Source organism: Hoplias malabaricus, chromosome 4 (assembly GCF_029633855.1).
Source record: "Hoplias malabaricus isolate fHopMal1 chromosome 4, fHopMal1.hap1, whole genome shotgun sequence".
In the NCBI taxonomy this organism is placed as follows: Eukaryota; Metazoa; Chordata; class Actinopteri; order Characiformes; family Erythrinidae; genus Hoplias; species Hoplias malabaricus.
Window position 1 is genome coordinate 71,466,169 of NC_089803.1, and position 13,634 is coordinate 71,479,802.

The 13,634-nt window shown below is 45.7% G+C and overlaps 1 protein-coding gene across 1 annotated transcript; it reads right to left on the minus strand.

Annotated features, from left to right (window-relative positions):
• krr1 (KRR1 small subunit processome component homolog) lies at positions 1 to 6,321 on the minus strand. The gene is made up of 10 exons (XM_066669567.1): positions 6,182 to 6,321; positions 4,101 to 4,273; positions 3,773 to 3,907; positions 3,346 to 3,471; positions 2,539 to 2,622; positions 2,292 to 2,348; positions 2,001 to 2,180; positions 964 to 1,041; positions 703 to 799; positions 1 to 335 (listed from the first exon to the last, which is right to left on the minus strand). Exons 1-10 carry the CDS (start codon positions 6,249 to 6,251, stop codon positions 196 to 198), a joined length of 1,140 nt encoding a protein of 379 aa, XP_066525664.1. The 5' UTR covers positions 6,252 to 6,321; the 3' UTR covers positions 1 to 195.
• Between the last annotated feature and the right edge of the window lie 7,313 nt (positions 6,322 to 13,634).

A 13,634-nucleotide genomic window follows, 5' to 3' on the forward strand; every position in this document is an offset into this window, starting at 1 on the left:
CCAGAACATGACACTTTTAATGAAAATGATCTTTACATAAAGGAGACAATAGATTACAAAACACACACACATACACACCCCTCTCCATCTCTCACACACACACATTCTTAAAAATACAAGCACACTTCTCGCTGGGTTCGTGAATAATGTACAAGTTTTTAGAAGATATTTCTCTGCTGATCTACTGCTGAAACATTAGCTTTTACTCATCGTCATCTTCTTCTTCTTGCTGTCAGCAGGGGGCGCTGCAGGGGGTGGAGCTCCAAGCTTCTTATTCTTCGCTTTCTTCACTTTGTCTTTAATCGCCTGGACGTCCAGTTTCTCTTCAGCTGGAGCTACAACAACACACACGAACACAGCACATACACACAGTTAACCTTCATGCAGAATACACACGAACACAACCAGCACGAACCACATATACACACGGTGTTCACCTGCAACTTACACACTAACACAGTATACACACATTATAAATACACAAACACAGTATACACACGACGAGGCCATGGCTGTTCACTGAAAACCGTTCCAGGTGACGACCTCTTGAAGCCGACTGAGAGAACGGAGAGAGTGTGTGAAGCTGTCATCAAAGCAACAGGGGGCTACTGTGAAGAGTCTAAAGTATAAAACATACTCTGCTCTGTGTGTGTGTGTGTGTGGGGGGGGGGGGGGGGGGTGTAAATGTAACTGTGGATTTACCTTTCTGCTTTTTCTTCACAGCAGGTTTTTCTTTGGGAGGAATGAATGCTTTCTTCCTCTCTTCCTGTTTCCTGCTCACAGCTTCAGCCTCTTTCTCCTTCAGGAAAACAACAACTGGTTTATTTCACAGAACGAGCTGAAAATATACATCTTCACCTGAGCTGAAGCGTGGAAATTTAACCTAAAGATCTTGAGCTCATCGACTGACTGCAGACAAATCAGAAGCAGCCAAACACCCAAGAGTTATATTCTGTTTCTCACCTTGATCTCCTTCATCTTCCTCCTCCTCTTCTCACTCTCTCTCAGGAAGAACTCTCCAGTGGCCAGCTCTTGGTCGATCTGAGAAACAAACACCACCATCAAAATACAGCGTGTTTCCAAAGTAAAGAAACAGAAAAAGAAGCCGATATTATTGCATTGCAATGTATCCGATGTCATCTCTAAGGGGAACAGTGGGCTTAGGAAACCATGACAACGGCGGTGGTAACGTTAAGCGGTGTTTACTCATGGTGTATCGGCGTGTTGTTGTTGTTTGGGACTGAACACAGCTCCGTCATCAGTTCAGACAGATCAGTAGAGTTTGTTCCTTCCTTGTTGCAGCGTCCAGCTCTCGCTGGATTCTTTCGTCGGCCACCGATCCGAGGAGCGTTTGAACCTCTTCAAAAGACCACGGCGTCATTTTACGAGCTGCCGTCGTGAGTCGGATAAAAACAAACGTGATCTCTGCTGCAGCTGGAGATTTTACAGATGGAGAGTTGGTGCTGGTCGTCTGCGTTGCGTGGCGTAGAGTGACGACTCTCTCTGGACGATCAGCGCTCTGCAAGGTTTACACGCCACGGTTTAGTCCCTACTCGACTCGCTCTGAACCACGAGAGAACAGCCACTAAACAAGAACCCGCTTCCAGAACCAGGACCTGATTCACCTGGTGGAGGAGCTGAAGGGAGTCTAGTAGAGTAGAGTAGGGACCATGCAGTGGAAAAGCATGGTTAATCTCCAGTGGATTCACGGTAACTGAACTCAGCTTTAGCAAGTAACAGCTGGATCTGTTTCTATCCACCAGGAGGCGCTCTCTTGATTTTTCGATGAGGAGGTAGTTGAGATTATTTGTTGGTTTTCATGGAGTGAATAATTTTTACAATTATTGGTTTTAAAACAAAAAACATATGAGGTCATATCGCCCCCTACACTTCCTGCAGTGAATTACACTCTGTCAGAATGACCACACAGCGATATATTTACAGGAATCAGTGAGTGAGTCCCAGCTGTAGTGTGTGTGTGTGTGTGTGTGTGTGTGTACCTTGCTCTCAGGTTGTGGAGGAGGGAAAGGTGTGTACTCTTTCTTTGTTTTCTTTGGTTTCTTCTGTTTGCTTTGTTGTCGTTTGCTGACATGTTTATGTTTGAATTTCGGGAGAAATCTCTCCCAGTTCTGAACTCGTAACTCCGGATCATTCGCCAGCTCCCTCTTTATCATCAGCGTCTGCACAAACACACCCACACACACACACACAGGTCAGTTCCTTCTTCCAAGGCAACAGTAGGTAAATTTATGAATGAGAAAAACAAAGTATGAGGTAAAGAGGAGATTTACTTTGATGTTGTAAATTGGGTGAATGTTCTTCATTGTGTCCAGCACCACTTTTCTCACCTGCAACACAACACAAACACAATGCACAAAAAACACAAACAACAATAAACACACACAACAAACAAAGACAGACTCAGACGACAGGAACCACCTACACTTCCCCAGTCTGATTAAAGAGAAGCTTTACTCATTTCAGTTTAAAGGTCTTGCAGTTCTCATTATTTGTGTGTGTGTGTGTTTTTTTTTTTACCTCTTTAAGTCCACTGTAGGGACCCAGAGCTGAGACTGTGTTTCCCTGAACCAGCACATAGCAATTAGTGAGCAGCTCCAGGGCCTACACAAACAATAAACAACAAACACAAACAGTAAACAACACCATAAAACAACCCAAATTAAACTAGAACCTTTAGGTCTAACACATTACAATACTAATCTATGTGTAGAGCCCTTAGGTCCAATATATTACAGTACTGATCTCTGCATAGAGCCCTTAGGTCCAATATGTTACAGTACTCATCTATGTGTAGAGCCCTTAGGTCCAATATGTTACAGTACTGATCTCTGCATAGGGCCCTTAAGTCCAATATGATATAGTACTGATCTATGTGTAGAGCCCTTAGGTCCAACACTTTACAGTACTCATCTATGTGTAGAGCACTTAGGTCCAATATATTACAGTACTGATCTCTGCATAGAGCCCTTAGGTCCAATATGTTACAGTACTGATCTATGTGTAGAGCCCTTAGGTCCAATATATTACAATACTGGTCTCTGCATAGAGCCCTTAGGTCCAATATGTTACAGTACTGATCTATGTGTAGAGCCCTTAGGTCCAATATATTACAGTACTGATCTCTGCATAGAGCCCTTAGGTCCAATATGTTACAGTACTGATCTGTTTGTAGAGCCCTTAGGTCCAATACATTACAGTACTGATCTATGTGGAGAGCCTTTAGGTCCAGATCTCTGTGTGGAGCACTTAGGTCCAACATATTACACCGTATTGACCTCTGTGTATACACAAAAGTCCAATAAAAGAGCAGAAATCTATGCATACCTTCAGTGTAGAGCCCTTAGGTCCAATCAGTCTTTGTCTGCGTTTGACAAAGCGTTCTCTGTTACGCACTAGAGTCCCGATCTTAATGATATCACACGCCATGTCGTCCTGCAGGATCCTCACGGCCTGAAATACAACACTTTCCATGAGAAATACGTTCAGATTTTCAACTTTTTATAAAACCAGACTCTGGTGATAATCCTATCCGAGTCTGTTCTTTCACACACAGTTTAACACCGTGGCTACGCAGCAGGGATCAGTGGCAGTTTGCTGTGAGCACATGATCCATGTTATTCAGTTTATTAAACATTAATTATGGCAGCCTGTGAGTCTGTTTCCACACGGCAGCTTGATCAGACACACACCAGGGTGGAGTGAGGACTCTGAATGTGGGGCGTGGTGAGGACTGCAAAGGCAGTGAACTGACCTGTTCGAAGGGGACACTCCTGGACAGGAGTTTGATGAGGTCCCTGGCCCTGAGGATGGCGTATGGGTCGAAGGTTTTCTTGGTCGTGCTCACAGTGATGCTGCCCTCGATCAGATCCAGATTTGCTTTGATAAACTGCAACAAACAAATAGAAATAACTATGAACAAAAGAATACAAATTAAGTTTTGAGGCACCTGAGAAAATGAAAGTTCAAAAGCTATTCATTTCTACTCTAAAAAACTAACATCAGAATAAAAAAATAATAGCATTATCTCATTCCTTCATTGTCTGTAACCCCTGTCCAGTTCAGGGCGGCGGTAAACTTACGATTTCTCCGAGGGCTTTCTGCACCAGAGGCCAGCACTCTCTGAGATACGCCTCGCGATATTTGGGGAACAGAGTTGCGAAACTGCTCTCCTCCAGGAGACCTCGAGGGTTGTCTTCGCGACTGAACTGAGGCTCCTTCCAGCCCTCGGGAACCGACAGCAGCTCAGCCTCATCTACAACACACAACCAATAAACAGTTCATAATCAGTTCATAACCTCAGATTTACCACACTGCAGAGGAATGAGACAGGGCTAATGTTCACTGTTCTCTCTGCAGCTCAGCGAGTTACTGCTTTTAATCACTAAAAAGGCCTCTGCATCTAACAATCCATTCCTCCTTAAATGGTGCAGCGGCTATCCTTTTGTTTCAGGGACGTGTTTTATTCGCTGTGTATTTCCCTGCTCTTGTGACCAAATCTGTAGGAGTTATTCACACAGACGACTTACAAGCTTCAGTTATCCTCTTATTTCACTCATGTTGTGTTTCAGTTACGTAAACACCACAGAGATTTAGAGCCATGGCACTGAAGAAAAAAACAAGTTTCTGAGAATAAAGTGGGAATAATTCTGAGAATAAAGTGGGAATAATTCTGAGAATAAAGTGGGAATAATTGTGAGAATAAAATGGGAATAATTGTGAGAATAAAGTGGAAATAATTCAGAGAATAAAGTGGGAATAATTGTGAGAATAAAATGGGAATAATTGTGAGAATAAAATGGGAATAATTCTGAGAATAAAGTGGGAATAATTGTGAGAATAAAATGGGAATAATTCTGAGAATAAAGTCGGAATATTTCGCTGCACGTATAACGGGGCAGACACAACCACAGTATAATTGAGGAATGCAGTGTGTAGCTGAAGTCGTACTAGTTATAGATTTCAGGAATAAATCACTCCCCTGCCACATCAGGACCAGAGTGTGATTAGTGTTTAAACCCTGAATCAGTGCATGAACCTTTTTGTCGTGTGAACGTGTTTAATAAATAATTCTGTTCACTTCACTGACTGCTTCTTTCAGAACTCACTCTACAGGGTAAAGACTGTGAGTCTGTCTCTCTACACTTTAGAATCAACAATAACCCAAACAGTGTTTCTCTAAATATTCAGACTTTATTCTCTGAAACATGCTGACGTTTTTCTCAGAATGTTTCCGACTTTAATCTGAGAACTATTCCAACATTAATCTCAGAATATTTTTCCCCCCAATGCTGTGGCCCTAAAACACACATTATTTTGTCTCATTTTTTCCCCCTCTTTTCAGGGTAAAAACTCTTTTCCCACTGTCCCTGAGCTCTGAGAGTTGAACAGATTACTGGAGGAAAATATTGTACCATGACTCTGTCTACATTGTTTCTCTGTTTTGGCTTAAAGCTGAATGAAGTAGTTCTGAAAATATGAGATCACTGGTGATGTTTTCATGCCACAGAGAAACAATGGGTTCAGCACTCACATGCTGCGTGGGAGTGTAAAGCCATTTATATTCAGCTATAGACAGATTGATCTAGTGCACTGTCTGAGTGGTACTCCTCTTAGCCTCTGAAGTGCACTATGAAGGAAGTATGGCGTTATTTGGGACACGGCTCGAGCGTCTAAATGAGACCCAAAGCTGTGGAAAGAAAGAAACCTCTGACTCTGGGTGAAAGTTGTGTTTATGAAAAATGGGTACTTTTTCAGTGACGTCACACGAACCTCATGGACCGTGTGTTTAAGGTGGAACAGAAAAGCACAAGGAAAACGCAATTCCAGTGCCATAAAGTAACTGCGTCGTTTAAGGAGGCCCTTAAGGTGGAACGGAAAAGTTCAAGTCTCAGTTCAGCTAAAGATCTAAACATTTAACGTGGACAGGAGTTAAGAGCTCAGAGGAAATAAACACTGTTTAATGATCTTGTTTATTTGTGTGTTTTGTAGCGAACGGCAATTTAATCCGATTTTTAACAACATTCAAAACTGTTACCAGAACTGAACTCTCTCCACCATCACCTCTCTCTCTCTCTCTCTCTCTCTCTCTCTCTCTCTACTCCATATCTGTCGTTCTTAGTGTGTGTGAGAGGTGTGAGTGTGTGTTTGCGGTGTTGTTTACCTGTGTCCTGTTTGTTTTTGTTTAGTTTGTTGTTTCTCTCTCTCACGCTTGTCTCTGTGGACGCCGCCATTTTCAGGTTTTACTTCTTCTGTTTTCTCAGCGCTGTGTAACTCAGTAGCGCCCTCTAGCGGAGGGAGGGGGGAAAGAGAGAGAGAGAGAGAGAGAGAGAGAGAGAGAGAGAGAGAGAGAGAGAAAGAAAGTGAATGGGATGGTGGAGAGAGTTCAGTTCTGGTAACAGTTTTGAATGTTGTTAAAAATCGGATTAAATTGCCGTTCGCTACAAAACACACAAATTAATCTGATATACCTGAATTAATCTGAATTAATCGGATAAAATCTGAAGGACATCACTAACTTTAATAACAACAGCTTTGATAAAAACAAGAGCAAAATTATTATGTCACAGAAATCATCAGCAATTTCCGTGTAGCAGCAAATACCAGAGGAAAACAAAACACTGGGGAAAGAGAAATGGCTTCATCATGAACACAAACCTTCAAGAAAAGAACTAAAACTTGGACAACCAGTCGATCCAGATCTGAGAAAGACTGTGAAAACCCTAAAACAATACACACATTCAGTCCAAGTTAAAAATGGTGGACCACGTTACCTAATTACGGTCTGATAAAACATACATTATATTTGCTAGAATGCTCCATAAAGGTCTATAAAATCCCTCATTGTTTCATAACACAGATAACACAGGAAGCACTGTGTATGTGTGTTGTATTGTGTAAGATCCGCCACATGGGGGCGCTGCCGTTGTGTGAAATAACCAGAGTAAACAATGTTTAACACCGAGGAGCTGTTTAATAAACACATCCCCTTATTGTTACTGAGTGTGTTTGTCACGTCAGTTCAAATTTATTTGTACAGAGCATTTTAAAACTTGATGATGTTGTGAAACAGCTTTACAGAGATGTTGTGTAGAGTTGGGGCTGGGGACACAGTGCAGGACTGGGTTTGGGAGTGGACGGGTGTCACTGGACTCTAGAGCGGTGTAGATGTGTTCTCTGGAGTGACGAATCACACTTCTCCGTTTGGCTCCGCTGGATGAGTCTGGGTTTGGCAGTCGCCAGGAGAACAGGACTTATCTGACTGAACTGTGTTGAGTGTGATGTTTGGTGGAGGGGGGATTGTGGTGTGGGGTTGTTTTCCAGGTGTTGGGCTCAGCCTCTTAGTTCCAGTGAAAGGAACTTTTAATGCTTCCGCACACCGAGAGATTTAGGACAATTTCACGCTCCCAACTTTGTTTGGAGACGGCCCCTTCCTGCTCCAACATCACTGTGCCCCAGTGCACAAAGCAAGGTCCGTAAAGATATGGATGAGCAAGTTCGGTGTGGAGGAACTTGACTGTATATATCAGGGGTCACAAATAGGGGGCCTGCAGTCCGAGTCCGAACCCAGACGCTGACCTGGACCTCTAACTGATAAACTACTGAGACTATTGTTAACTTTTGAACAGAGTGCGTGATTGACTCTTCTAGTCGTTACGGTGCAGGTTTAGCGCTCCAGGAAACTCACAGACCAATCACACGTGTTTCTGCATATCACACGTGAGGCTCCTCAGCCAATCAGATCTGTGCATTATGATGAGCGCTGTGACTCCACTGAGTGACACACACAGGGCAGGGTCCAGACGCCGCTGTCCTGGGGTCAGTAAAAACAGCCGAGGGACGAGATCAAAGCTCTTTTGGGACACTTTCAGGACGACAGTGTGGTGTGAGATAAAACCAGAGACTTTAAAAATCAGGGAACGATTACAGGTTGAAGTTCTCATAACGATGAACATTGATTCCCGCCCCTCAGCAATAAGAGCCAATCAGATTGCTGTTAATGTATTAAGTCCCGCCCTCCAGCAATAAGAGCCAATCACATCGCAGGTTATTGTAAAGCAGTGAGTTAACTGACGTTATTTACATAAGCCTTTTTTTCAAAATCATTACTTTATTTGGAAATTTTACTTGAAATGAGAAAAGGACATTTTATTTAGAGTATTTTTTTATAATCTTTATAAATCTTGTTGTATTTCCGAATGCTACTGAAAGTGTAATTTGATTTAACATTCAGTTGTTAACGACATAAAATCTTGCTGTAACTATAAGGCCACTTCAATGTGCAGGACATGGCACTGGTCTTATGCAGGTTACACATTATGTTCCGGTCTATAGAGTGTATCTTGGTTGCGTGACATGAGACTGATTCCTCAATAGTTTATCATTTGGGTCAAGCCTCTTTTAAGGTGGCATTGGGCAGATGATGAGGCCTGTGGTAAACTGCCTCTGAAGTTTGTTTGTCTCAAGAATTTGATTAAAAGATATGGCAGAGCTGCATCACGACCTACACTGTGCGCTTCTGGTTTATTGCAGAGTCCACGCCTGACGATTTATTGAGCTTAATGTCCCTAGTTCATTAATTAATTAATTAATTAATTCATTGTCTGTATCCAATTCAGGGTGGTGGTGGGTCCGGAGCCTACCTGTATTCAATGTGCGCAAGTTAGGAACACAACCTGGAGGGGACGCCAGTCCTTCAAAGGGGGAGACACCCACTCACAAATTCACTTACACCTATGGACAGTTTTGAGTCTCCAATCCACCTATCAACGTGTGTTAGGGAGAACACACCACACTCCTCACAGACAGTCACCCAGAGGAAACCCACGCGGACACAGGGAGAACACACCAAACTCCTCACAGACAGTCACCCGGAGGAAACCCACGCGGACACAGGGAGAACACACCACACTCCTCACAGACAGTCACCCGGAGGAAACCCACGCAGACACAGAGAGAACACACCACACTCCTCACAGACAATCACCCAGAGGAAACCCACGCGGACACAGGGAGAACACACCACACTCCTCACAGACAGTCACCCGGAGGAAACCCACACAGACACAGGGAGAACACACCACACTCCTCACAGACAGTCACCCGGAGGAAACCCACGCGGACACAGGGAGAACACACCACACTCCTCACAGACAGTCACCCGGAGGAAACCCACGCAGACACAGAGAGAACACACCACACTCCTCACAGACAGTCACCCAGAGGAAACCCACGCGGACACAGGGAGAACACACCACACTCCTCACAGACTGTCACCCAGAGGAAACCCACGCGGACACAGGGAGAACACACCAAACTCCTCACAGACAGTCACCCGGAGGAAACCCACGCAGACACAGGGAGAACACACCACACTCCTCACAGACAGTCACCCGGAGGAAACCCACGCGGACACAGGGAGAACACACCACACTCCTCACAGACAGTCACCCGGAGGAAACCCACGCAGACACAAGGAGAACACACCACACTCCTCACAGACAGTCACCCGGAGGAAACCCACACAGACACAGGGAGAACACACCACACTCCTTACAGACAGTCACCCGGAGGAAACCCACGCAGACACAGGGAGAACACACCACACTCCTCACAGACAGTCACCCGGAGGAAACCCACGCAGACACAGAGAGAACACACCACACTCCTCACAGACAGTCACCCAGAGGAAACCCACGCAGACACAGAGAGAACACACCACACTCCTCACAGACTGTCACCCGGAGGAAACCCACGCAGACACAGAGAGAACACACCACACTCCTCACAGACAGTCACCCGGAGGAAACCCACGCAGACACAGAGAGAACACACCACACTCCTCACAGACAGTCACCCAGAGGAAACCCACGCGGACACAGGGAGAACACACCACACTCCTCACAGACTGTCACCCAGAGGAAACCCACGCGGACACAGGGAGAACACACCAAACTCCTCACAGACAGTCACCCGGAGGAAACCCACGCAGACACAGGGAGAACACACCACACTCCTCACAGACAGTCACCCGGAGGAAACCCACGCGGACACAGGGAGAACACACCACACTCCTCACAGACAGTCACCCGGAGGAAACCCACGCAGACACAGAGAGAACACACCACACTCCTCACAGACAGTCACCCGGAGGAAACCCACGCAGACACAGGGAGAACACATCACATTCCTCACAGACAGTCACCTGGAGCAGGACTCGAACCCTCAACCTCCAGGACCCTGGAGCTGTGACAGAGACACTACCTGCTGCTCCCATGTCCCTAGTTGCCTCTAGTGTTTCTTCAACAGTGATGTGCACCTTGTCAGTGTTTAGATTATTGGCTACGGGTGGAATTGCTGGGACATTTTCAAGATGCAAGAAACAGACACTGAAGAAGTTGCTAAAGTAGGTCTTCCTGATGCTCATGAGATCAGTTGGAACGATATACTTTGAACCATCTTTCTTCTTGACCCTAGAGAGCCTGCTGTTGTGCTTCCTGCTACTGACCTCATTTACCAGCTCCCACATCATTCACGGTTAGATTTCTCAGCCCCAGACCTTTTCACAAACAGACCCTTCAGCTACTTAACATCATCACTGACGAGTGACTGCTCCACTTGCTTGTTTTAACCCTTTAAGTGAGCCTCGGCTGCCAGTGCAGGGTGTTGTTGGATCATAGGTGTCAGATATGGTCTTAATCAGATCAAAGGTGGCTGCCGTTATCCAGCTCTATCACAAACCCTTTATCACATTAATCTCTGCTGAAAAACCATTAAAAATAGTTCACTTACATTAATATTTATTTCTACTCTGAGCCCTCTGTACATTTTTAAATATTTCTCACAAGGAATCTCTCAACAGTAAGAGACAAGAAGAGAAGAAAGAGAGAGAAATATACTGAGAGAGAGAAGCTGATTTATACAGAGATTCTGAGAATGAGAGAGTAGCTGTGTGTATATATATAAAGAGAGAGAGAGAGAGAGAGAGAGAGAGAGAGAGAGAAAGAGAGAGAAAGAGAATAAGAGAGTGGGATGTTGCTATAGTAACAGTAACTCTTCTCTGTGATGGTTCAGGGTCCATTCAGTGATTAAAGCAGCGAGGAGTTAAAGGTCATTAATGAGAGTCAAACACGAGTAAACACTGACTTACATTCAGCCTCAAAATACACCACTAAATACACAACAAACACAGTTTACAAAAACCACATCAACACCAGGTAAAACAGGAATGAATTATAAACGCTGTATTAATGCTGGATAAACACACGCAACATAAATGCTGTGTAAAGGCTGCAAAAACACTGTAAAAACTCTGTATAAACAGTAGGAAGTGTTTATATCGTATTTACACAGCGTTAATATGGTGCTTATATTGTGCATCACATAAACACTGTATAATACCATATACACACAATATAAACACTGTCAAACACAGTTTAAACATCATATAAATAACACACAACCACTGTATAAACAGTTTAACATCATAAAACCATCACATAAACTCTGTATAAGCACTGTCTCAGGTGCTGGATTTTAACAGGCGGCAAGTGTCTTTCTGTATCTTTAACATCAGAAACTGACCACAACACAGAACACAGCTCTACATTGCCACCTGGTGGAGATTATTTGACAGACCATGGGCATTAAATAGGAGCATGTATAAAGTAATACATAATTCATTTACATATTCATTCATTCATTCATTCATTCATTCATTCATTCATTCATTCATACCTTATCCAGTTCAGGGCGGCGGTGGGTCCAGAGCCTACCCGGAATCACTGGGTGCAAGGCAAGGACACACCCTGGAGGGGGCGCCAGTCCTTCACAGGGTGACACACACTCACACATTCACTCACACACTCACACCTACGGACACTTTTGGGTCTCTAATCCACCTACCAACGTGTGTTATTGGAGCGTGGGAGAAACCAGAGGAAACCCACACAGACACAGAGAGAACACACCACACTCCTCACAGACAGTCACCTGGAGGAAACCCACACAGACACAGAGAGAACACACCGCACTCCTCACAGTCACCCGGAGGAAACCCACGCAGACACAGGGAGAACACACCACAGTCTTCACAGACAGTCACCCGGAGGAAACCCATGCAGACACAGAGAGAACACACCACACTCCTCACAGACAGTCACCTGGAGGAAACCCACACAGACACAGGGAGAACACACCACACTCCTCACAGACAGTCACCCGGAGGAAACCCACACAGACACAGGGAGAACACACCACACTCCTCACAGACAGTCACCCGGAGGAAACCCACGCAGACACAGAGAGAACACACCACACTCCTCACAGACAGTCACCCGGAGGAAACCCACGCAGACACAGAGAGAACACACCACACTCCTTACAGACAGTCACCTGGAGGAAACCCACACAGACACAGGGAGAACACACCGCACTCCTCACAGACAGTCACCCGGAGGAAACCCACACAGACACAGGGAGAACACACCACACTCCTCACAGACAGTCACCCGGAGGAAACCCACGCAGACACAGAGAGAACACACCACACTCCTCACAGACAGTCACCCGGAGGAAACCCACGCAGACACAGAGAGAACACACCACACTCCTTACAGACAGTCACCCGGAGGAAACCCACACAGACACAGAGAGAACACACCGCACTCCTCACAGACAGTCACCCGGAGGAAACCCACGCAGACACAGGGAGAATACACCACACTCCTCACAGACAGTCACCTGGAGGAAACCCACGCAGACACAGAGAGAACACACCACACTCCTTACAGACAGTCACCCGGAGGAAACCCACGCAGACACAGAGAGAACACACCACACTCCTTACAGACAGTCACCCGGAGGAAACCCACACAGACACAGAGAGAACACACCGCACTCCTCACAGACAGTCACCCGGAGGAAACCCACGCAGACACAGGGAGAATACACCACACTCCTCACAGACAGTCACCTGGAGGAAACCCACGCAGACACAGAGAGAACACACCACACTCCTCACAGACAGTCACCCGGAGGAAACCCACGCAGACACAGAGAGAACACACCACACTCCTTACAGACAGTCACCCGGAGGAAACCCACACAGACACAGAGAGAACACACCGCACTCCTCACAGACAGTCACCCGGAGGAAACCCACGCAGACACAGGGAGAATACACCACACTCCTCACAGACAGTCACCTGGAGGAAACCCACGCAGACACAGAGAGAACACACCACACTCCTCACAGACAGTCACCCGGAGGAAACCCATGCAGACACAGAGAGAACACATCACACTCCTTACAGACAGTCACCCGGAGGAAACCCACGCAGACACAGAGAGAACACACCACACTCCTCACAGACAGTCACCCGGAGGAAACCCACACAGACACAGAGAGAACACACCGCAGTTCTCACAGACAGTCACCCGGAGGAAACCCACGCAGACACAGGGAGAACACACCACACTCCTCACAGACAGTCACCCGGAGGAAACCCACACAGACACAGAGAGAACACACCGCACTCCTTACAGACAGTCACCCGGAGGAAACCCACGCAGACACAGAGACAACCTCCCGGACCCTGAATCTATAATGTTTTTGC